This window comes from Ciconia boyciana, chromosome 27 (genome assembly GCF_034638445.1).
Source record: "Ciconia boyciana chromosome 27, ASM3463844v1, whole genome shotgun sequence".
Lineage (NCBI taxonomy): Eukaryota > Metazoa > Chordata > Aves > Ciconiiformes > Ciconiidae > Ciconia > Ciconia boyciana.
In genome coordinates, this window is record NC_132960.1 from 335,977 (window position 1) to 358,384 (window position 22,408).

A 22,408-nucleotide genomic window follows, 5' to 3' on the forward strand; every position below is an offset into this window, starting at 1 on the left:
CGGCGCTTGCTTTGGGGTTTGTGAGCTGCCCCCCCCCAGCCTGGAGCGGGGCCACAGCAGGGAGAGGGAGCCTGGGGGCAGGAAGATAAGCCATAAAATAAAGTTTTATTCCAAAATAACAAAATAAATAATCTACTGTACACGTTACAAAGGAGGAGTTGCTAATGCTCTAAAAAGACACCACACAGTCCTAAGGGGTGGGGGACCCCGGGGCTGGGCACAGCTCACGGAAATGGGGGGCAGCACTGCCCCAGTGCCCGTCAAATGCCGCCTGCTTTGTGCCGGGAGGGGGTGCGCACACGTGACGCCCCACGGCACAGGGACCATGCATGGCAGTGCGCGCAGGTAATTGGGGGCGAGTGGAGGCAGGGGGGTGCGGGGTGCTGCAGGCGTGCGCGGAGCTGCGGGTGTGCGTGCGGGGGGCGCGTTGTCGCTGAGCTGTGGTTGCTGCAGGGGTATGTACAGCTGAACCGCTGCACGCAGACGGTGCCGTGCTGCGGGGGGGTGTTGCAATGCGTGTGCACGATGCGCTCGCACGTGCGTGCTGCGGGGAGGGGGCTGGCGGCTGGAGCGTGGGCGCTGCGGCGGTCTGCGCGGGGGCGTGCGCGCCGGCACCGTGTGCCCGGCGTGGGTGGCAGCGCTGACGCAGGAGCACGCGGTGCTGCGCGCAGCTCGTGTGCCAGTGGCGAAGCGCCTGGCCCTGCACGGGGACGGGGCCGGGGGATGCGGCTCGCCTGCCCGAAGTGGCCCGGGGGACGGTCAGCACGAGGGGTGAGCCGACGGGGGGCCGGGCAGCCTGGTGCGGGCAGGAGGGTCTGTACAGTGGGCTCGAGTCCATGGAGGGCTTCCCAGCCCCGGGGGGCAGCGGGGGCCCAGAGCCTGGTGGGGATGAGGGTATTGCTGCTGCGGGGAGGCGCGTCCCACCGCGGCTGAGGTAACCAGAGCGTCAGTGCAGGGGGGGACGGGGCCCTGGGGGGGGCTGTGGCCAAGCCCTCGCCGGCTCCCCGCACCCGGAGCACCGCCGCCACGACGCCGGCAGCCGACCCCCAGCACGTTATTGCTTCGTTAATGGTGGTGGGGGCTGCAAGGGCCTCACTGACGGCTGGTCTCCTGTTCCACCTTGATGGTGCCACGGGGGGGGTCCGGGGGGGCTGGAGGACCCCGTTCGGCCAGCCCGTCCTCAAACTCTGTGGGGAGAGGTGGGAGATGGTGTCAGGGCACCGCTTCCGTAGGGAGAAGGAAGCTGTCCCATCTGGACCCCTCCCTGCCCATGGCAAACCCCACCCCAGCCCCGCGGGGACTCACCTGGACCCGGGGGCTTCCCCGGCAGGCAGGGGCTGAGCCGCCCCACGCGCTCGTGCGAGACCAGCCGGGCCAGGCGCAGCCCCTCGTCCATCAGCGTCTGCTGGAGGATGTGGCGACTCCAGAGCCCGTGGGGTGGGAGGCCGAGGGGCACGTCGGGGGCCGCACCGGGCGGCGGCGTCAGCCGGGGACAGGCCCCCACTGCTCCAGAGAGAAGGGCGAGAGTCAGTGCCGAGGGGCTAGGGGGTGGCCGGCCAACACCTGCCCACAGGTGCCCGGGGAAGAGAAGGGGCCCCCACTCACCCTGCAAGTGGCCGTCGAGGCTCTCCCCGGAGAGGCTGGCTGCATCCTCCTCCAGGCTGGCTCGGTATGCAGCCCCGGGGGCCTCCGGCCCCAGCGGCAGCAGCTCGGGGCGGCTCTGCTCTCCTGCCTGCCAGGAGCGCATGGCTGAGCACAGGGCCCCGCGGCTGCGCACACAGCACCAGCCCCGCAACCACCGCCCTGGAGCCCCTCGCCGCCTGCCCAAGCCAGCACGGCAGCCCCGGGCAGGCTGCACCGTCCCGCCCGCGTGTGGGCGAGCGCCCGCCCACGCTCACAGGTGTGCACACCTGCACGCGCACGTGCACCCCCCTACACCTGCACCCCCGTGCATGCGGGTGCGCGCCCCCCGCGCCCCTGGGTGCGTACCCACCTCCTGCTTGAGCCGCTTGGCCGCGGTGGCTCCGCTCTCCTCGGGATGCGCCCTGTGCAGGGGGAGGAGAAGGGGCCGCGTCAGGCGCGGGGGCGGCCGCGCAGAGGCCTCGCGACAGGCGTGCCCGCCCGGCCTCCTGCCACGCTGCGGGCAGCGCCAGCCACGGCGGCAGGCGTGGGCAGCCGCCCGGGCAGGGCGGGACAGCGGGATGGTGCGGCTCGGGGCTTTGGCGCAGATGGAGCCGGGGGTGGCAAAAAGGGGGAGCAGCTGGAGAGCGAAGGGAAAAGGCAGCCCGGCCACGGCACCCGGCGGGCAGGGGCTTTGGGAGAAGGGGGCAAGGGATGGGGCATCCCCCGCAGCATCCCCCGCAGCATCCCCCCCAGTGCCTGGCGCCCCCCCCAGCGCCTGGCATCCCAGCCATCCCACACCTCCGAGGTCAGGCAGAAAACAGCCCACGCGAGGGAAAGGGGAACTTGGGCACGCGGGGTCCCATCCCCGTCCAGAAGCGCTGGTTTGTGGTGCGGCTCGAGGGGGTGACGGCCAGCCCCCCCAGCCTGTGAGGAGAGGGTTTGCTAGGTCCGGGCTCACCTGGCGACCTTGAGCGAGGACAGGTAGGTGCTCTCCCGTGCAACCTGCCGCGAGAGCGAGAAGAGCTCAACACGCCGCAGCAGCAGCGAGTTGTCCCGCAGGCAGAACTGGGCGGCCGCCTCATTGATGATGAGCTGAAGGCAGAGACCATATGTGAGCAGGGATGGGGACGGCAGGGGACCCCACGGGACCCCACGGCAAAGGCAGCGTCTGCTTCAGGTGGGCAGACGCCGCCTGGGCAGGAGCGGACCCTGGCTCCCACCCCTTCCGTGCTGGAGCCCCCACCCCAACGTCCTCCCCAGGCCAGAGCCCGTCTTCCCCCTCCACCTCCAGAGCCGCCCTGGCTCCCGCCCTGAGCCAGCACATCCCCGGGACCTTCGAGCACAGACCCCACCACGCCGCCCACCTCGTGCAGGGTGAGCTGCTTGCCCTCACGGCGCCGGGCCTCGCCGCGGCCGTAAATCGCGCTGTGCCGGCGGATCTCCTCCTCCTTGTGCCGGTCGCCATCCTCCAGCTGGAAGATGTGCCCCACGGCCTTGGCCAGCTTCTTGTTGAGCTTCATCAGCGCCCGCAGCTCGGCCTCGCCGCTCCGGGGGCAGCTCTGCAGCAGCCGCTCCACACTCTCTGCCACTGTCCGCGCCAGCTCTGGCTCCAGCACCTCCACACCCGCCGGCTGCTCGCCGCCGCTCCCGCCTGGGGAGAAGGGGGGACCGCCCGGCTCCTCATCCCCGCCGCCCTCCGACTCGGGGGTGCTCCTCCCCGGCCATGGCGGGGCCGCCGACGGCGACAGCTTCTCCCCCGGCTCTGTGGGGCTGCGGGCCGGGGGCGTCCCAGCGCTGCTGCCCCCCTTGCCCGCAGCCTCACCGGGGCTGGCGTGCCCATTGCTGAGCGCCTTGCGCCCACCGGCCTCGGAGAGCTTGAAGAGGGGGATGCTGCTGACGGGCACGGCTGAGACGGGCTGGCTGAAGAGCCCCGGGTTGGAGGCCCACTCGCGCAGGGCCTTCTGGAGGCGGCGGACGTGCAGGGGCTTGGTGGCCATGCCCACCAGCGCCATGATCTCCAGGAATTCCTCCTCGCCCGCCTCGCAGAGCTGCTGCACGTCGTCCCCCCCTTGCTGGATGAAGGTCTCGTAGTAGCCCAGCAGGTTGGCGCGCTGCAGCACCCGGTACAGCTGCAGCTCCCCCAGCGTGCGGGGCAGGGCCATGGCGAGCCTGCGGGAGGGACGGTGTCACGGTGGGGACCGACACGCAGGAGAAGCCCCCTCCCCACCCTTTGGCCCAGGGGCACGGGGCAGGGGGGGGGGGAGGGGAGCACGCAGGGGGGACGGGGCGACACGGGGTGTTTCAGGGTCCCCGAACACCACAGGGTGCCCAGGCCCACCCGTGCTCCCCGGGCTGGGACGGACCCCACGGACACAGCTCCCCCGGACACGGCACAGACGCAAGTGGGGCCCCCTCCCTTCCCCCTCCTCCCGGGGCCGTGCCCAGTCCCCGCAGACCCCCCACCGCCAGCAGCCCCCGCCCCTCAGGGCCCCCGCGGGGGGCCGGACGCGCGCCGGGGGCTGCCCCAGCCCTCCCCATCCCCGACGGCACAGAGCCGGTGATGTGCCGGTGTCCCGGTCGCGCCGGCGCCACCGCCCACGGGTCCCCCGCCCTGCTCGGTGCCCCCCGGCGCCCCGGACCCACCCAGCTCCCGCTCCCGCTGCGGTCCCCCCCGCCCTGTCCCTGTCCCCGTCCCCTCCCGCCGCCCCCCCCGCTCGCTCACCGCCGGCTGGAGTCGCCTCCGGCCGCTGCAGCCCGCCCCGTGCGCGGCCGCCGTGCGCCCCGGGGGGGGGTGGGGGGGCGGCGGCGGGGGCTCCGGGGACGGCGCTCCGCGGCGGGCCGGGCGCTGGGGCGGGGGGTCCCGCGGCTCGGGGGTCCCGCGGCCGGGCCGGGCGCGCTCGCTCCGCCGCGCCGCGCCGCTTCTGCGCGCCGCCCACACGGGCGGTACCGTGAAATAGCAGCGGCCCCGGCTGCGCCGCGGCGTGGGAGGCCCCGGGGGCGGATCCCGCGGCTGCCGCCCCCGCCGAGCGCAGCGCGGGCGGCCGCGGCGGGGGGCAGCGGGCGGGGGCGGCGGCACCGGCCCCCCCCCCCCCCCCCGGGCGGGGGGCGCAGCGGCACCGGGAGCGGGGGGGCGGGGGGGGAGATCGGGGAACCGGCGGCCCTGCACGGCGGCAGCGGGGGTCCCGCAGCCCGGGCAGCCTCTGCGGCGGGGGGCAGGGGGAACCGGGCGGGTGTCCCGGGCGGGGGGGTCCGTGGGGGGAGGGCAGGATGCCCCGGAGGCGGCGCCGGGCTGGAGGGGACTCGGGGCGGGGCGGCCCCGCGCTGGACCCGCAGGCGCCCGGTGCTCGCCAGGGCACCCAGCACCCGCGGCCGCGGGACCCTCCCGGTACCCGGGGGCTGCAGGGACCTGAACCCCCCCCCCCGGCCCGGCCGGGGTCCCGCGGGCGGCAGCGAGGGGAAGCTGCGCTCGCAGCATCTCCGGTTCCTGTAGCAACCCGGCGAGGCGCGGCGGTGCTGCCGGGGGCCGCTGTCCCCGTTACCCCGGCGTTCTCCCGGACCCCCCCCCCGCTCCCTTCCCCGGGCGCCGGGGTGCCAGAGCCCCCTGCGGAGGGCTGGCGCTTTGTGTCTCAGCCCCCCGCTCCCCGGCAGACACAGGCTGCCATCGATAGGCCTCAGGGTGAACACCCCCGGGGCGCGGGCCTGGCCTTGCCCCAGAGCAGCGAGGGAGAAGGTTTCACGGGGGGGAGGCGGGGGCCGCTGAAGCCCCCCGCCCGCAGCACCCCGGGCCCCGCGGGAGGGTCACAGCCCCCACCCCGTCTCCGGCCCTTGAGTGGCTCGGCGCTATTTATACCGCGGCTGGCGCGGCCGGGCGCCTGGCGTGGGTCCAGCCGCCCCCGCGCGCTCCTGCCCGGGGGGGCCGTGGCGGGGCCCGGGGCACGTTCCCGGGGCCGGCGAGGGGCAGCCGGGGCCCCCCCCCACGGGCACAGTCCCCGACGCGGAGGTCCTGCCCCAGCCCTCCCCCCCGCCTCCGGCCGGCCGCCCTCCTCCCACGCCCCCCGCGACCGGGCGTCCGGCGCGGCGGGGCCGTTCCCAGGCCCGGCGCTGCCCCCGGCTGACGCATATCCTCCGCCCACGGCCGCGCCGCTTCCCGGCTCCGCCGCCCACGGCGCGGGGGGGGGGGGGGCCCGAGCCTGCTCCCCGCTCCCCGCCCACGGGCGTCCTGGCGCCCGCCGCCCCACGGGGAGGGACCCACGCGGCGGGGGGGCACCCCCTTTCCCGGGGTGGGGGACCCCCGCACCTCCCCGCTGCCCCCCGCGCCGGGGGAAGGGGGGAGAACCGAGGCACCGTGTGCGGGGCCGGGTCGGGCACGGAGCCCTCGCCGAGCCGACCCTTCGCCCGTGGGATGCAGGATCCCCCCGCTGCCGGGGCTCGTCCCGGCCCCACGGGACCCCCCGGGCTGCCCCGCTCCCCCGGCGGCCCGCCCTTCCCCAGCCGGGGCTTCGCGGCCCGGCCGGAGAAAGGCTCCTTGTGCCGGGCCCACGCCCACGCCCGCCCCCGGCCCGGCCGAGCCACCGCCCCGGCGGAGGCCCGGCCCGGGCGCGGCACGACGGGGCCGTGGGGAGCGGGGCCGGGCAGCCCCCGAGGCGCGGCGGTCCCCGAGGCCGCGGGGCCGGGGCGGCCGTGGGGGGCTGAGGGGCGGGACCCGCGTCTCCCCCACGCGTGACCCCCTCACAAAAACAACGCGAGACCGCTTTCTGATAGGAGCAGGCGTTTGTCAATCAGGCGGGATTCGCGAGGGGGCGGGAGTGCGTGACGGCCCGGGCCTGTGTTCTGATAGGCTGAAAGGCGTGCCTGTCAGAGCCGTTACTAAGGCGGGGCTCGCGGTTGCTACGGGCTGGGCGTGCCTCCGGATTGAATGGCGCTCTTGTTGGTCACCGTGGTAACCGAGGGCAGGACCATGGCGGATTCCTGCCCGGGCTACGCTGATAGGCTGCAGGCAGTGGGGGGGGCGCGAGCGAGGCCGCAGCGGTCTTTCGATAGGTTGGCTCAGCCGTCACTCGGCGATGACGCCACGAGAGCCCCCGCTCTCATTGGCTGCCGCCTGCCCTTCGCCGGCCGTTGCCAGGCGGGTGGTGGCGGCAGCGGCGGCGGAAGCGGAAGTTGTCGGCGCGGCCGCGGCGGGAGGCATGAAACGGGCTCCGGGGCAGCGGCGGCTCCTGGGGGCGCTGGTGCCGCTGCTCCTCCTCCTCCTGCTGCTCCTCCTCCTGCCGCCACTGGCGGGCGCAGGTGCGCGGGGCGGCGTCGTCACCGGGCGGGGCGGGGACGGGGAGCGGGGCGGCGGCGGCCCCCGGGGGAAGCGGGGCGGGGGTGTCACGTGTCCCGCGGCGGCGGGAGGTGGGGGACCGGGGCCGGGGTCCCCCGCGCCGCGCCGTGCCGGGCAGGCGGAGGGCCAGCCCCGGCCGCGAGCGGAGCAGCTCCCGCCGCCCGAGGAGGCGCCGGCGGCCCCGCGGCTGGGGCCGGCGGCCGCGGGCGAAGCGGGGCCGCGGGCTGGAAGCGGCGGCGCTGACCCTGCCGGGCCGCGGGCGGTGCCTGGAGGGGGCCGAGCCCCGCTGCCGCCTCCATCCCTCCCGGCGCCGCCGGTCCCGCCGGGGGCCGGGCCCCTCCCGCGCGGGCAGGGCGAAGCGCGCTCTGCTGCGGCCGAGCCCCGGCTGCGGCTCCCCGGCCGGCGCAGCGGGAGCTGCCCGGTGCCCGCCGAGGGACGCCCCCGCCCCGAGGGGAGCGCGGCCCGCGGCCCTGCTCTTCCCGGGAAGCCGCCCGTCGCTCCCGTTCTGCATCGCGGCCCGGCTGGCGCGGGCGGGCAGCCGGCACGGCACGGCACGCCGCTCGAGGCCCGCCGCAGCCCGCCCGTCGGCCTGGGCAGCGCGCTGCGGCCCCGGGGGGCCCCGAGCACGGCCCGGCCGCCGGCGGAGCGCTCCCCGGGGCCTCGGGCCTCGCGGGTGCTGGAGGGACGGGGCTTTCGGCGCCTGGCCGTCCAGATCTGCCGGCGCGGCTGGGCCCGCTGTGGGATTCGGGAGCCTCCTTCGCCTTGGGGGGTGAGTCTGTGCGGGAGGCGCGCCCCAATTTCGTTTTCCCTGAGATGGGGATGGCTCTCGAACGAGGAATCGAGCTGGAAAGGGGAGCAGGGGATGAGTCTGTGCTGTTTCTGACAGTCCCAGGAATGGGGATACCCCAGGAAAAAAAAAATCAGACAGCATATTCTGAGGAAAACAGAGGAAGGACTTTTATCTTTATGCACCCGTGTAGTCAATCAGATTCAGCGTTATGCAGGTGTACGTGGAAGGTCGGTCTCATCTAAATTTTTAGATGTGAAAAGTATACTAGAGCTGGTGGAAGGCCGGGACTCAGGTAAAGTTGATAAGGGGGATTCCGACGGGGATGTGGAACGTCCAATCAAGAATTATCGTCCTCGGGAGTGAAACACATCCTGGAGAAATGCGTAAGCTAATTAAGATGTTTTGGGAACCATCTGAAACAACGAGCAGAAGTGTGATGAGAAGCACCCTCACATGAACTATCCGCATTATAATACTAAAAGTCACACCCCTCGAGCTGGAGACCCCGGCCCAAGCAGAGAGCCCTCACCCCTGAGCGTGTGCAGGATATTAAAGTAGCACTGTAGCTTTAAGAATAAGATGAGAAAATATAGACCGAGATAAAACTGCTTTGCGTAATTACTTATGCATATGTATAACTATACTGTATAAATACTGTATCTGCACGAACGGTGTGCTAACTTTGTGGAATTACCACCTAGCACCCAGTTTGGCACAAAACCAGAAATAAATCGATCTCAGCTCTGTGTGCGTATTGGGTGTTGCACACCAGGTAACGAACTCTGTTTGTGAGACAACACCCAGAGTATGCTTAACTGGGGGAACTCCAGGAAGGGAAAGTGGACCCGTGTGTTTTGGTGGGTGAAGCAGACGGGAACAGGGGCCTTGCAATTGGTCTGCGTTGCTGAATCCCTTTCCTCTGCTCTGCGTTGCGCAGATGCCAGGGAGTCGGTCATCCCGCTCCACGAGGGCCACGCGTACCATCGCACAGCTTCTCACCACTTCTGCTACACCAACACGCGCATCCCGCAATGGCACGACATATGGACCAGGATGCAGGTGAGAGGAGAAGGCAGGTCCTCCCGGGTCTGGCTGGGCTGAGCCCCTCTGGCAGCTGCAGCCATGCCCCCGTTTGCTTCCCTCCCCTGCGCAGATCCGGGTCAACAGCAGCCGGATGATTCGAGTCACCCAGGTGGACAGCGAGGAGGAGCTGGAGGGGCTCAACGTGTGGAACGTCGTTTTCTCCTTCCTGAAGGAGAAGCTGAACGACACCAGCATCGATGTGGATCTCTACAGCAACAAAACCTGCCTGAAGGTCGAGCTGCTGGAGGCTGGCACCACGTACTGCGTTATCCTCTTCCGACGTACGTCTCCTCTGTGGCGGGGGCTCCTGGGGTGGGAGGTGTGTGGCTGCACCAGCGCTCTCGAGGTGGCAACGAGGACGTGGCCAGGCGAGCTCATGGTCTGAGGGCCAGCAGGGCTGGTCCTTCCTTGGGAAGGAAAATGGGTCTGCAGAGGGAAGTGTCTCTTTGCCCATGGGATATAAAGTGGGGGAATTTAGGGCACTTGTCGGACATTCATCTGGGACGCTGCCCCTTCCCTGTCCTTGTGACTGTGTGGCAGGCTGGAGCTCGACCCGGAGGGCACCGTGCCAGTGTTCCTCTCAACCTGGACTCGCTCTCTTTCCAGGCTTTGACCCTAAGCTGTTCCTGGTTTTCTTCCTGGGCCTGTTGTTGTTCTTCTGTGGGGACATGCTGAGCAGGTGAGTCACCTCCTTTCCCCTGTGAGCTGGGGACAACTTTCCCCTGTGAGGGTTGGGTGGGCAGTGCCTGGTTGGCTCTGCAGGCTCTCAGGGGGTTGCTCCCAGCGGGTGTGTTTGTGCACAGGCATCCACGAGCTGTAAAACACCTTGTGCACCTGTGATCTCTGCAGGAGCCAACTCTTCTACTACTCGGCTGGGATTAGTTTTGGCTTGCTGGCCTCGCTGCTCATCCTCGTCTACATGATGTCCAAGGTCATGCCCAAGGTGAGCGTCAGGCTGTCTGGGGGCGAGAGACCTCGCAGCGGTAGCCCTTTCTACACCTGTACGGTTGTTCTGGTGAGAGTGCTGGAGTACGTGGCCGTGGGGTGCTGGGTTGTGGGTCTGGCTCTGCATGGAGCAAGGCTCAGCAGCTGGGAGGAGGTAGCCATGGCTGCTCGCTGCCCCACTGCCTGTCTTGAATTTCCCATCTCCTCTCCTAGAAAAGTCCTGTTTACTTCCTGCTGGTAGGAGGCTGGTCCTTTTCCCTGTACCTGCTTCAGCTGATCTTCAAGAACCTACAGGAGATCTGCAAGTTCTACTGGCAGTACCTCCTAGGTAGGTGTGAGCCCTTTGGACTCGCCAGTTCACCAGTCTGCATGTCTCCTACTGGAGCTGCAATGTGCTGGTGGAAAATGCTGAGGCTTCCTGCCCGCCTCATTGCTGCAGACGCTGCCCTCGTGCTCCTGAGCAAGGCGGGCTCCAGCATCAGGTTTAACTGCAGCCTGAGCAGATGCTGCTCAGCCAGCTCCTGTCAGCCGGGCTGAGCCCGCCGGTTCATGCCTGGCAGATCCCTCTGCTCTCCCACAGGCTACCTGCTGCTCATGGGCGTTGTGAGCTTCGGCGTGTGCTACAGGTACGGCCCGCTGGAGAACGAGCGCAGCATCAACCTCCTCTCCTGGGGCCTGCAGCTCCTGGGCCTGTTGCTGATGTACTCGGGCATCCAGATCCATCGCATCGCCTTGGCCTTGGTGGTCATCGCCATCTGCACCAAGAACCTGGACTACCCCATGCAGTGGGCCTTCGCTGCCTACAGGTGAGGGCTGCAAGCACCTCAGCTTGCTCCTGATTCCCTTCCGTTGCTGGGCCTGGGTGAGTTGCTAGATGGAGCCTGTGTTGCAGAACCAGGGCGTCTTTGCTGAGGTTTGGAGCTGGGGTTGGTATAGTGGGGGGGTTGTGTCCCTTCTCCTCTGAGGCTGGTGCGGGTGAGTGCCCTGCTTCTCCTCGTGGCTGGGAGCCTCCCTCGGGAGTGAGGAGCAGAGGCCGGAGTGACGTGCTCTGTTCCTCCCCTTGCCAGCTCTGACCCAGCTGCCCTGGGAGCTGGGCCTGCGCTGGGGGTCCTGCCCCGGCTGGGCGGGCAGTAACTGGTGCTGCTCCGCTGGCAGGAGAGTGCAGAGTGCCAGGCTCAAGCCGAGTCCTCCTCGCCTGCTGACAGAGGAGGAGTACCGGGTCCAGGGCGAGGTGGAGACGCGCAAGGCCCTTGAGGAGCTTCGAAGCTACTGCAGAAGCCCGGATTTCTCTGCCTGGACTGCGGTTTCCCGCATCCAGTCTCCCAAGAGGTAATGTCCCCTGGCAGTGTGCTCAGGGTGGCTGACCTGCGTCTCCGTGTGCTTCTGAAAGCCTGGGGTCACTCTGTGCTGTTACCTCTGACTTTAGAGGTAGGGAGACGGAGGCACAGAAGGTCCATGCTGTGTGGAAGCAGGGCGTGCCACGGGGGAAGGACAGATAATGCCCGGTCCCGGCACTGAAACACTTCACCCCGGCTCCTTGTGTGCCAGGGCCTCGCAGGAGGCTGCCAGGCAGGTGTGCATGACACTTCTTTGCGGCTTCTTCCCAGGTTTGCTGACTTTGTGGGTGGCGCCTGTCACGTCACCCCCAACGAGGTCTCTGTCCATGAGCGGGAGTACGGCCTGGGTAGCATCTTCCTTGAGGACCAGCTCTTTGAGGAGGAGGAGGAGGAGGATGATGATGATGATGACTTCTTTAACTGGAATCACAGGAGTTACTCTCACAACCACCTGGATGCTGATTGAGGTCAGCTGCACTGGACCCACAGGGGCAAGGGGCAGAACTGCTGCTGCTTCCTCACTACCCTGATGCCTGCGGAGCACAAAGCCCCATTTGCCAGGGAGAGCTGGCGCGTCTGCTCCCAGCACCCCCAATCCCATCCTGAGCTGGGCTGCCGTGAGCACTGCAGCAGAGCCTGGTGGGAGGACAAGAGCGGCTGACACCCTCATCTTCCCCAGGCAGCTCCTGCCAGGCTAAGGCGCGAAAGCTTTTGTCAGCACAGCCCTGGGTGTTGGCAGGGGAGACGCAGGGAGCTGGTCCCAGCTGGGGGACTGCAGGGCAGGTGAGGTCTGCACTGCTGACAAGATGTGGGACTCTGGTCCTGTCTGAAGGTGGACTAGAGCCACCCTGACTTTTGGTGTGGGTGCTTTGGTGTGTGAATCGTAGGGGCAGGAACCTCCTCCCCTGGGCCTGGGCACTGATCTGGCTCCTGCAAGCACCCTGAGCCCCGTCCCTCAGCACTGCTGCCATGGCCGGCAGATGGGAGCCCCTCTTCCCCACGCCGCTGCCTCTGGGCTGCTGAGCACCCTGGCTCTGCCGGGAGCGTCTCTGCCTGCCGGGGTGGAGATGAAGCAAAAGGTCTGTCTTGCATGCAGATGCCTGTGAGGGTGACATGCCGGAGAGGAACTTTGGACCTGTCTCACTGGTACCTGCGTGCTCAGCATCTGCCTGCTGCCAGGCTGCTATGGGGAGGGAGCGGGCAGCGGGTGACCTGCTCCTCCTCCTTCTGCTGTTACCAAAGATGTCAGAGGGCTCCGGCTGGTTGGGCTGTGCCTGTGCCTTGGATTAAATCCTGTGTGGATACCAAACACCCCAGCGCCTCCCTGGTGGAGACGCAGCTCGGCTGGCCTCTCTGCGTGCGTCTTGCAGAACTTGGGAGAAGGCAGCCTTGAAGTCTGCTCAGTGCCCTTCGTACTTGCCCTGCTCTCCCCAGCTGCTGTGATGGGGCGGAGGCCGTGCTCAGCCTCCCTCTCCCCACGCCCCTGTCTGCCAGGTAGTCCCTGGGCTGAGGATGAGTGTGGATGTGCTTCCTCCTCCCTGCCTCGCTGGCAGTTAGGTGCTGGCAGCTCCCTGTCCCCTTGAAGCTGGTGCCGTCCACCCTTACCCTGCTGTTACACGGGTTACAGCCTCTCCCAGCTGGTGCGTGCAGGGGATGGGGACGGCCCTGCCTCTGTTCCTGCTCCCAGCGCTGGGGAGGGGGCTCTGGCGGCACTGAGCTGGCTGCCAGGGAGCAGTCCTAGGCCTTGCAGAAGCACAAAGCTGGAGGGGACGCCCCAATCTATGCAATTTTCTAAGCAATAAAGCTGCCTTCTGACAGCCTTGCTGCCCCACGGCTGCTCTGCTGCCTGGGGCCTCGGTTGCCGCAGCCCGGCCCGTACCTTGCCCACGCTGCTGCTGGAGCTTTTGCCGTTGGTTTGTTTCTGTCCCAGGTTTACTCCCGTGCCGTTGCTGCGCTTTCCCCTCTGCTCTGGTGTGAGCAGCTTCTGCTACTGTGTTCCTCTGTCCCCTCTGTGTGGTTAATGACTGATTGATTATATTTTTAATAAAGATGTATTTTGTAGGTAGTGAGCCTTGTTTGTCTGTCCCGCAATGACCCCAGGCAGCGGCTCATCTGCCCACGGGAGCTCGCTCTGCCCAGGACGCTGCGTGGTGCTTGGGGGACAAAGAACAGGCCCGGGGTGCTGGGTTCCCTGCAGCAGCCCCGGAGCAAAGGCAGGACTGGCCGTGGCCACACGGTTCTCGCCCTGGCTGCGGTGCGGGCAGGAGTCTTCTCCCCGGGAGCAGCCCTGGGCGCTCCGGGCTCTGGCAGCACCTGTACCTTGCCCTGGTTTCCCGCAGCCCTGGGAGGAAGCTCCCTTTGTTTGCCCAGCTGCAATGACTTTCTCCGCTCCTTCCTGCTCTGAGCTGCCGGGCGGGGAGGGGAGCGGGGCGGCAGCAGCCCGGCGGGACCCCACAGGGCTGGGGGCCGGCGGGCAGCCTGGGGCTGTTTCCCAGCTGGCCGGTGTGCTTTGTGCCTCAGTTTCCCTGTCTGCGAGCAGGCGCCGTGCCCTGAGGGAGGTCCCTCCGGCCCCCCGCCCCTCCGTGGGCCGGACCGGGCCAGCACTGGGGCGCGGGGCTGGGCTGAGCCCCGCCGGCTCCCGGGCAGCCCCAGCTGAAGCCACACCAGGAGCCGCTGCTCTGCGACCGGGAGGTGAGTTCTGGGCTCCTCTGCTCCCAGCCACCAGCCTGCAGCACCCGAGCCCCCCGCACCCGGGGGCTGGCCAGGGGCACCCTGTCCCCCCAGCCCCCCACCCTCGGGCACCCCCAACCCGGGGGACCTCCACCCCAGGGCACGGGGAGCTCCGAGACCCGGCACCGTAGGGAAGACTGGGGCGAGCCCAGGGCTGCCCTGGAGCTGCACAGGGGGCTCTTGCTCTGGTTCCCACCCGTGCTCCCCCTGGGGTCCCACACCCGGCAGCACGGGGGTCTCGGTGCCGGTGCTCTGCGTGGGGGGAGGCTGCAGGGACCCACGGGAGGCTCTGCCATCCTCTCCGGAGGCTGCTGCTGGTGGGGCAGCTCCTGATGGAGCCGTGTCCATCGCCCCATCCCTCCCCACCTCCTGACTCGTGAACTTTCCCCGGGCACCGATAAGTGGGGCTGGGTTTACAGCCCTGCGCCCGGGCTGTAAAGCAAGGGTGAAGGTCACCGCGGGGAGCATGGCTGCTCTGTAAAAGACAGGTGAGGGATGGGTGGAGCGTGGGGGGAAAGCAGCACTGTCTCTCATGGGAGCCCTTGGGTGCTGCTGGCTGCAGGGCTGTCGGGGGAGCCTGGGCTCCCCTGGCCCTGATCCTGTCCCTTCCCCGCCCCGGCTTCCCCCTGCCAGGAAGGAGGGAGGAAGCGGAGGCTGAATTCGTCCCTGCCCCAAGAATAGCATCCAGGTGTCCACGTTTCCTGGCTGGGCCCCCACTTCCCCTGCAGCGGCAGGCAGGAGCCTTCCTGCCCCCCCCCAGCCCCCATCCCTACCGCGGGGTCCTGGGCACCAGGGTGCCCCGGGAAGGAGCCCTCTGTGCCGGTGCGGGTGTGCAGCTGCCTTGTCCCCTGTCCCTGGGGGCTGCCAGCCCCAGCCTGGTGCCTGGGGGAGCTGGGTATGGCAGGTGCAGGGAGCAGCCAAGGTCCCAGCTGCATCCCGCTGGCCAAGGGCCACGTCCCGCCCTGCCCCGTGCCGGGCTCAGCCGGTGCTTCAAGCCTTGCCACGCATCTCAGTGGGTCCGTGCTCCCTGGGTGCTGGGGGACCCTGCTCCCCCTGGGACCCTTCTGAGCCTCTGAGGGTGGGGGGCAGCCAGGGCCTCAGGGGTGCAGGGGCTTTTGAGGACCGGGGGGGTGTTTTGGGGAAGGGGCTGTGTGTCCGTGGGCTGCAGTCCCCCCCTCCACTCCGCCCCAGCTGCCCCGGAGCTGCCTGGCCATGGAAGCCACTACCTCGCTGCTGGACGCCACGGCGGTCGGGGACCTGGTGCTGCTGGACCCGCTCACTGAGGAGTCGCTGCTCCACACCCTGCAGGAGCGCTTCCGCCGCAGCGACATCTACGTGGGCACCGGGCCGGGGGCGCGGGGTCTGGGATGGGGAGCAGGGTACGGGGTCTGGGATGGGGAGCAGGGTACGGGGTCTGGGATAGGGAGCAGGGGAGAGCACAGGATCTGGGCTGGGTCCTCTCGGCCCCGCACCCACACCATCCTGCTTGCCTGCAGACCTACATCGGGAACGTGGTGATCTCGGTGAACCCCTACCAATCCCTGCCCATCTACACCCCCGAGAAGGTGCAGGAGTACCGCAACTGCAACTTCTTCGCTGTGAATCCCCACATGTGAGCACGAGGAGCCTGGCAGCCCTGGGTTGCTCTCAGTCCCCCTGGATCCTGCTAAGGGCTTCACCCACGGGCGAGCCCGAGGCTTCAGGGTCTGGGGGAGTCCACTTGGGGCGGCCTCACAGCCACAATGGGGGCTCTTGGTGTTACCTGAAGCCCCTGGACCCCTCCAGCCCCCTTCTAACCCCTCCTTGCCCCCAGCTATGCTATTGCTGACGATGCCTACCGCTCGCTGCGGGACCGGGACAGAGACCAGTGCATCCTCATCACTGGCGAGAGCGGGGCTGGCAAGACAGGTAGAGCCGGGGCTGCCACCGGGTGCTCGCAAGGCTGCGAGGGGCTCGTGGGATGGGTGGGCACGGCCCCGGCACCCACAGCCCTGGCACCCACGGCTCCTCGCTCACAGAGGCCAGCAAGCTGGTGATGTCCTACGTGGCGGCCGTGTGCAGCAAAGGGGAGGAGGTGGACAAGGTGAAGGAGCAGCTCCTGCAGTCCAACCCCGTGCTGGAGGGTAAGTGCCCGCGCCTCGCACCCTGTGCCCATCCCAGGGCTCGGCACAGCCCCCCCGGACCACACTGTAACCCCGTCCTTCCCCCTGCAGCCTTTGGAAACGCCAAGACTGTCCGCAACGACAACTCCTCCCGATTTGTGAGTGACCCGGGAACCGGGGTGGTGGAGCCGCATCCCATGGGGCCGGACCCTGCCGGGGCCACGCAGACCCTGATGGGGCTGGAGGCACGGCAGGGGACGGGGACGTGGACGTGGGGAGCGGAGCTGCTGCCCCCGCCCCCCCGGGGTCCCCCTGCCCTGACCCCAGCCCCGTCCCTCAGGGCAAGTACATGGACGTGGAGTTCGACTTCAAGGGGGAGCCCCTGGGAGGGGTCATTAGCAACTGTGAGTACTGATCGCCCATCCTGGGGGGTCCCTCCCCGCATGCCCCGGTGACACCGACCCCTGCCTGCAGACCTGCTGGAGAAATCCCGCATCGTCCGGCACGTGAAGGGCGAGAGGAACTTCCACATCTTCTACCAGCTCCTGGCCGGGGGCTCAGCGCAGCTGCTCCGTAGGTCCAGGCCCCCCAGCACGGGGGTTCGAGGGGAGCCGGGGGCCTGGGGAGGCCATGGCTGAGCCACCTCCTCCGCCCCGCACAGAGCAGCTGAAGCTCCGCCAGGACTGCCGGCACTACGGCTACCTGAACCGGGAGAGCTCTGGCCTGCCCGGCGTGGACGACGCGGCCAACTTCCGCACCATGCAGGTACTCCCGGCCAGGGCCTGGGAGGCCAGGAAGCTGTGACACCCCCCCCCCCGCAAAACACCCTGGGGCTGTCCCCATCCCCCTGAGCTGCCCGTGTCCGTCCCCAGGATGCCATGAGGGTCATCGGCTTCTCGCCTGCCGAGGTGACGGCGCTGCTGGAGGTGACGGCTGTGGTGCTCAAGCTGGGCAACGTGCAGCTGAGCAGCAGCTACCAGGCCAGCGGGATGGAGGCCTGCAGCATCGCTGAGCCGCAGGGTAGGGACGGGGATGGGCCTGGGGCGGGTGGGGAGCCCCACCTCAGCCCCCCCTCGGCCCCCTCCTCAGCCCCGGCACCGCTGCCTCCCCCGCAGAGCTGCAGGAGATCTGCGAGCTGATCGGGCTGGACCCCGGTACGCTGGAGCAGGCGCTGTGCTCCCGTACCGTGAAGGCACGGGACGAGACGGTGCTCACCACCCTCAGCGTCCCCCAGGTGAGCGGGGCCGTCCCCTGCCTTGGGGCTGGCACCTGGCAGCCCCCTGGGAGCTGACACGAGTCCCTCGCCCCTCTCCCCAGGGCTACTACGGCCGGGACGCGCTGGCCAAGAACATCTACAGCCGCCTCTTCGACTGGCTGGTGAACCGCATCAACACCAGCATCCAGGTGAGCGCCCGGGCTGACAGGCACCCGCCCCCCTTCCTGGATGGGGCCCCGGACCCCCTCCTCACATGGGGCCAGGACACAGCTCAGCGTCCTGCTGTCTCCTCAGGTGAAGCCAGGCCAGCAGAGGAAGGTGATGGGTGTCCTGGACATCTACGGCTTCGAGATCTTCCAGGTGAGTGCAGGGCCCGCTCAGCCCCATCCTGCTGCTGGGGGGGCCGGGGCCGGCAGGTGGGACATGGGGCAGGGCCAGGGGCTCGGGCACGACCTGCCACACGGGACCCTTCTCTCGCAGGACAACGGCTTTGAGCAGTTCATCATCAACTACTGCAACGAGAAGCTGCAGCAGATCTTCATCCTGATGACCCTGAAGGAGGAGCAGGAGGAATACGTCCGAGAGGTACGCCCCACGCGTGCCAGCTGGGCTGGATGCAGCCCCTCTGCCTGTGCCAGAGCATGGCCCCCGAGGAGCCTTGGCCCCCTGGGGACAGGGAAGTGCCGGAGACGGCTCCGCAGCATGTTCCTCCCTCGCCCCGCTCCCTGCCGGGAGCAGATTCAATAGCAGGAAGGCAGGGAGGGATTCGGGATCCCCATCCCTGTGGCTGGATATCCGGTTCCTGCCCCGCATCAGCTGTGGGGTGTCTGCGGGGCAGGGTCTCTGCACTGTGCGTCCGGGGATCCGCGCGTCTGACCCCTGTCTGCTCCCAGGGCATCCAGTGGACCCCGGTGGAGTTTTTCGACAACAGCATCATCTGCAACTTGATCGAGAACGTGAGTTGCCTCCCGGTGCCAGGGGCCTGGGTCGGGGTCCCAGCTCCCCCCACCCGCCATCGCACCCAGCGTGAGTTCGGGCTGAGCAGAGCCCTGAGCAGCCCCCGTTCGATGGAGCTGCTGCTCAGGGCCAGGCCAGTTTGGGGTGACGCTGTCCATCGCGGCACAGAGCAAGGGCGGGATCCTGGCCATGCTGGACGAGGAGTGCCTGCGGCCCGGTGTGGTCAACGAGGACACCTTCCTCACCAAGCTGAACCAGCTCTTTGCCGCTCACAAGCACTACGAGAGCAAGGAGACCCAGAATGCTCGGCGTGTCATGGACGCCAGCCTGCTGCCGCAATGCTTCCGCATCCACCACTACGCTGGCAAGGTCTGCCAGCAGCCACGGGCACTTGCCGGCAACTGCAGCCCTGGCCCTGCCGGGGGCAGCTGGGACCCCTGGGTCCTCTTCCCACCTTTGCACGGGAGATGTGGGGCTGGACTGGGAATGGGCACGGAGACACTGAACCATAACCCCCTCGCTCCCTCCTCCCTCCCCGAGCGCGGCCCCCCGTGCACCCCGCTGAGCGCTGACCCCGGTCCCACGCCCAGGTGACCTACAACGTGACGGGCTTCATTGAGAAGAACAACGACCTGCTCTTCCGTGACCTCTCACAGGCCATGTGGGCCGCCCGGCATGAGCTGCTGCGCTCCCTCTTCCCCGAGGGAGACCCCCAGAAGGTCTCCCTCAAGCTGCCCCCCACAGCGGGCTTCCAGTTCAAGGCCTCGGTGGCAACGCTGATGAAGAACCTCTACTCCAAGAACCCCAACTACATCAGGTACTGGCCCCGAGGGGGAGCCCCGGCCCCGGCCCCGGCCCCGGCGCCAGCAGGACCCCCCCAGCCCACCGCTGCCGTCCCCAGGTGCATCAAGCCCAACGAGACCAAAACAGCGATGCTCTTCACGCCAGAGCTGGTGCTGGGGCAGATCCGGTACCTGGGGCTGATGGAGAATGTGAGGGTGCGGCGGGCGGGCTATGCCTTCCGCCAGCTCTACGGCCCCTTCCTGGAGCGCTACAAGATGCTCAGCCCCCGGACCTGGCCCCGCTGGGCCGGCAGCGACAGGTATGGGGCTGGGCCAGACCGCGGGCGCGTCCGGCAGCCCCCCCGGCCCGGGGGCTGCGGGGGTCTGACCGGCCTCGTCTCCCGCCGCGGTGCAGAGAGGGGGTCGAGGTGCTGCTGGCAGAGCTGGCGTTCCCCCCCGAGGAGCTGGCCTTCGGCTACACCAAGATCTTCATCCGCTCGCCACGCACCGTGAGTCTGGGGATGAGGGAGCGGGGGGGACCCCGCTTACGGGGCGGTCGGGCTGCGGGGGGGCAGGGCCTGACCCAGAGCGGGTGCCAGCCCCACGGGTCCCCTCGCCCTACTGGCGGCCCCGAGCCCGTCCCGGGTGCTCCTGGATGATGCCGCAGCCCCCAGAGGTGGCTCCCAGCTGGGGGTCCCTGTCCCCGCTCGCGCCCCAGCGCTCGCCCTGGCTACCCCCAGCTCTTCGACCTGGAGAGGCGGCGCCAGGAGCGCGTGGCCCAGCTCGCCACCCTCATCCAGAAGATGTTTCGGGGCTGGCGGTGCCGGACCCAGTACCAGCTGATGCGCAAGAGCCAGATCATCATCTCTGCCTGGTTCCGGGGCCACGTGGTGAGGAAGGGGGGGGTCCCGGCCGCACTTCCCCTGCCCGTCCCTCACCCCCTGGGCAGGGGCCCCTGGCTCTCCCAAGCCCCCCGGCTCACCCCGCCTGTGCCCACTGCAGCAAAAGAACAAGTACAAGCAGATGAAGCGGTCGGCCCTGATCATCCAGGCGTACACGCGGGGCTGGAAGGTGAGGGCTAGGCACCCTGGGGCTGCTGGCCGGGGCCGGCAGGTCTCCTAGCATGGGCAGTACGGGCAGCGGGGTGGGGGGTGCGGAGCGGGGAGGGGCTGGGGGCTCCACGTGCCCCACGGAGGGACCAGACTCATCTCCTCTCCCCATCTTCCGTCCTTCTCTCATGCCTCTCTCCTGCCTCTCTCCCTCTCGCTCCCTATCTGTGTCGGTCTCTCCCTGCCTTGGGCTCCCCGGGCTCTCACCCCCCCGCAGTCTCGCCGGCTCCTCCGGGAGCTGAAGTCCCAGCGCCACCGTCATGCGGCCGCCGCCACCATCGCCGCTTACTGGAGAGGGTACCAGGTAACGGGGCCAGCCCCGCCATGGGGCCGCGCGCCCTGCCCGCTGCCTCTGTCCTGCTGTCCACGTCGCTGTGTCCAGGGCTGTCTGTCTGTCTGCCCACCCTGGCTCCTGCCCACCCTGTCGGGCTGGAGCAGCTGTCCTCTCCGCTGGGGCCAAACGGGGACAGGGGGGAGGGACACCCATGTCCCACGGGGGCTGGCAGCAGGAGGGGGGTGAGGTCCCGCGTCGCCACCGCTGACGGCCATCTCCGGCAGGTCCGCAGGGCATACAGGAGGTATTTCCGCTCCGAGGCCAGCGCCCGCCTGGCCAACTTCATCTACCGGCGGCTGGTGAGCGGGGCTGGGGGGAGAGGGCGCGTGGCACCTTCCCAGGCCCCTGCCCCCGGGGCTGGCCCGGGGGCCCTCCCGACCCCCCGCCATGTTGCCGCCCCCAGGTGCAGAAGTTCCTGGTGGGGCTGGGGAGGAACCTGCCGCCGCTGTTGGTGACGGACCGGACCTGGCCCCCTGCACCATACAAGTTCCTGGCTGACGCCAACCAGGAGCTGAGGAGCATCTTCTACCGCTGGAAGGTGGGAGTGGGGGGGACAGGGAGGCAGGGGGGCTCCAGTTGGGACCTTGTGTCCCTCTGTGCTGGCCCCCGCCAGGGATCTTCAGTGGCACCGAATCGCCCCCTCCCTTGGCAGTGCAAGAAGTACCGGGAGCAGCTGACGCCGCAGCGCAGGGCCTTGCTGCAGGCCAAGCTCTGCGCCAGCGAGCTCTTCAAGGACAAGAAGACGCTCTACTCCAAAAGGTGCCAGGGCTGGGGGCTGGCGGGGGGGGGGGGCGTGCGCGGGGTAGCACCGGCTGACGGCCCCCATCCCCAGCCTGCAGCAGCCCTTCCAGGGCGAGTACCTGGGGCTGACGCAGAACCCCAAGTACCAGAAGCTCCATGCTGTGGCCAAGGACAAGCTGGTGATGGCCGACACGGTGAGGAAGGTGAACAGAGCCAGCGGCAAGGTGAGCCCCCTCCCCATCCCCGTCCACGCCGTGCCGGGAGGGTGCACGGGGCCACGCTGACCCCCCTGCCCGCAGGCGGTCCCACGCCTGCTTCTGCTCACGACCGAGCACCTGGTCCTCGCCGACCCCAAGGCCGCCCAGCCCAAGACTGTGCTCAGCCTGGGCGACATCCGCAGCGTCTCCGTCACCCGCTTCTCCGACGGCTTCCTGGCCCTGCACCTCAAGGAGGTACCTGGGGAGGGGGGTCCCTGGGGCTTGGGGGGGTCCCCGGCAGGGCTGACCCCCCCATCTCCCCCACAGACCTCCACGGGGGGGGCCAAGGGCGACTTCTTGCTCATTAGCGACCACCTCATCGAGCTCGTCACCCGCCTGCACCAGACCTTCATGGACACCACGGCCCAGGCCCTGCCCCTGCACATCGCCGACCAGTACGGGCGGGGGGCTGGGGCTACCAAGGGTGGGGCCTGCAGGGCGGGGTGAGACTTGGAGGGGCGGAGCTTGCAGGGCAGGGCGGTGTCTGGGGCGGAGCTCACAAGGGTGGGGTAGGGCGGGGTGAGGCTTGTGGGGGCGGAGCTTGCAAGGGTGGGGTTCACAGGGTGAGGCATCAGCTGGAAGGTCCTGATTGGCTGTGGCAGGCAGCCCCGGAGAGGTGGTGGGTAAAGGAGGCAGCTCATTGGGCAGGAGGTGGGGTGGGGCTGGGCGTGTCCCCACCCCACTCCTCCACCCTGGCCTCCCCCCAGGTTCTCCACCCGCTTCCAGAAGGGCGACGTGGCTGTCACCGTGGTGGAGTCGGCCAAGGCGGGCAGCGATGTCCCTGTCTGCAAGAAGCGGGGCAGCCACAAGATGGAGGTCCTGGTCCACTGAGGGGACCCCCGTTCCCTGCCGGGACCCCCACCCACGCACCGGCACTCCCACCCACCCTCCTTGTGTCATCCCCCCGCCCTGCTGGGTCCTTCCACCGCCCAAGAATTACTGCAAACCCATTAAACAGATGCTCTGGTGTGAGTACCCGGGCGGTGCCGCAGTGGGTGCCCCCCGTTACGGGCGGGGCAGGGGGCCCCAGTCGTGCCGGAGCCCCAGGACGCGGCACTACGGTGCTGGAGCAGGGCGGG

The 22,408-nt window shown here is 69.1% G+C and overlaps 3 protein-coding genes across 4 annotated transcripts; 2 read left to right on the forward strand and 1 right to left on the reverse strand.

Moving 5' to 3' along the window:
- Positions 1–86: 86 nt before the first annotated feature.
- NAB2 (NGFI-A binding protein 2) lies at positions 87–4,528 on the reverse strand. Its single transcript, XM_072847187.1, has 7 exons — positions 4,346–4,528; positions 2,988–3,792; positions 2,582–2,715; positions 1,994–2,045; positions 1,606–1,732; positions 1,306–1,503; positions 87–1,187 (listed from the first exon to the last, which is right to left on the reverse strand). Exons 2-7 carry the CDS (start codon positions 3,783–3,785, stop codon positions 1,093–1,095), a joined length of 1,404 nt encoding a protein of 467 aa, XP_072703288.1. The 5' UTR covers positions 3,786–3,792; positions 4,346–4,528; the 3' UTR covers positions 87–1,092.
- Positions 4,529–6,686: 2,158 nt separating this feature from the next.
- Positions 6,687–13,170, forward strand: NEMP1 (nuclear envelope integral membrane protein 1). Its single transcript, XM_072847073.1, has 9 exons — positions 6,687–6,909; positions 8,674–8,795; positions 8,890–9,100; positions 9,426–9,498; positions 9,669–9,762; positions 9,978–10,092; positions 10,345–10,570; positions 10,920–11,093; positions 11,372–13,170. Exons 1-9 carry the CDS (start codon positions 6,687–6,689, stop codon positions 11,565–11,567), a joined length of 1,434 nt encoding a protein of 477 aa, XP_072703174.1. The 3' UTR covers positions 11,568–13,170.
- Positions 13,171–15,043: 1,873 nt separating this feature from the next.
- Positions 15,044–22,160, forward strand: MYO1A (myosin IA). 2 transcript variants are annotated; one of them, XM_072847547.1, is made up of 28 exons: positions 15,044–15,166; positions 15,328–15,443; positions 15,645–15,739; positions 15,850–15,954; positions 16,045–16,091; positions 16,274–16,337; positions 16,408–16,506; positions 16,595–16,698; positions 16,806–16,953; positions 17,049–17,167; positions 17,251–17,337; positions 17,444–17,509; positions 17,630–17,734; positions 18,043–18,105; positions 18,275–18,475; positions 18,697–18,923; positions 19,008–19,208; positions 19,304–19,397; positions 19,629–19,778; positions 19,891–19,959; positions 20,215–20,301; positions 20,556–20,630; positions 20,735–20,869; positions 20,984–21,090; positions 21,164–21,296; positions 21,372–21,524; positions 21,597–21,724; positions 22,037–22,160. In XM_072847547.1, exons 1-28 carry the CDS (start codon positions 15,044–15,046, stop codon positions 22,158–22,160), a joined length of 3,225 nt encoding a protein of 1,074 aa, XP_072703648.1. The 2 variants fall into 2 exon arrangements, with proteins under 2 accessions (XP_072703648.1, XP_072703649.1); XM_072847548.1 differs by lacking the exon at positions 20,215–20,301.
- Positions 22,161–22,408: the final 248 nt, after the last annotated feature.

Coding starts and splice junctions, on each gene's coding strand:
- NEMP1 (XM_072847073.1), top strand. CDS start 6,687: ATGACGCCACGAGAGCCCCCGCTCTCATTGGCTGCCGCCTGCCCTTCG. Junction 9,763..9,977: donor TGTCCAAGGTCATGCCCAAG/GTGAGCGTCAGG, acceptor CTCCTCTCCTAG/AAAAGTCCTGTTTACTTCCT. Junction 10,571..10,919: donor TGGGCCTTCGCTGCCTACAG/GTGAGGGCTGCA, acceptor CTCCGCTGGCAG/GAGAGTGCAGAGTGCCAGGC.
- MYO1A (XM_072847547.1), top strand. CDS start 15,044: ATGGAAGCCACTACCTCGCTGCTGGACGCCACGGCGGTCGGGGACCTG. Junction 16,092..16,273: donor ACGACAACTCCTCCCGATTT/GTGAGTGACCCG, acceptor CCCGTCCCTCAG/GGCAAGTACATGGACGTGGA. Junction 17,510..17,629: donor ACGGCTTCGAGATCTTCCAG/GTGAGTGCAGGG, acceptor CTTCTCTCGCAG/GACAACGGCTTTGAGCAGTT.
- NAB2 (XM_072847187.1), bottom strand. CDS start 3,785: ATGGCCCTGCCCCGCACGCTGGGGGAGCTGCAGCTGTACCGGGTGCTG. Junction 1,733..1,993: donor CCAAGCGGCTCAAGCAGGAG/GTGGGTACGCAC, acceptor CGCTCCTGGCAG/GCAGGAGAGCAGAGCCGCCC. Junction 1,504..1,605: donor CCTCGACGGCCACTTGCAGG/GTGAGTGGGGGC, acceptor TCTCTGGAGCAG/TGGGGGCCTGTCCCCGGCTG.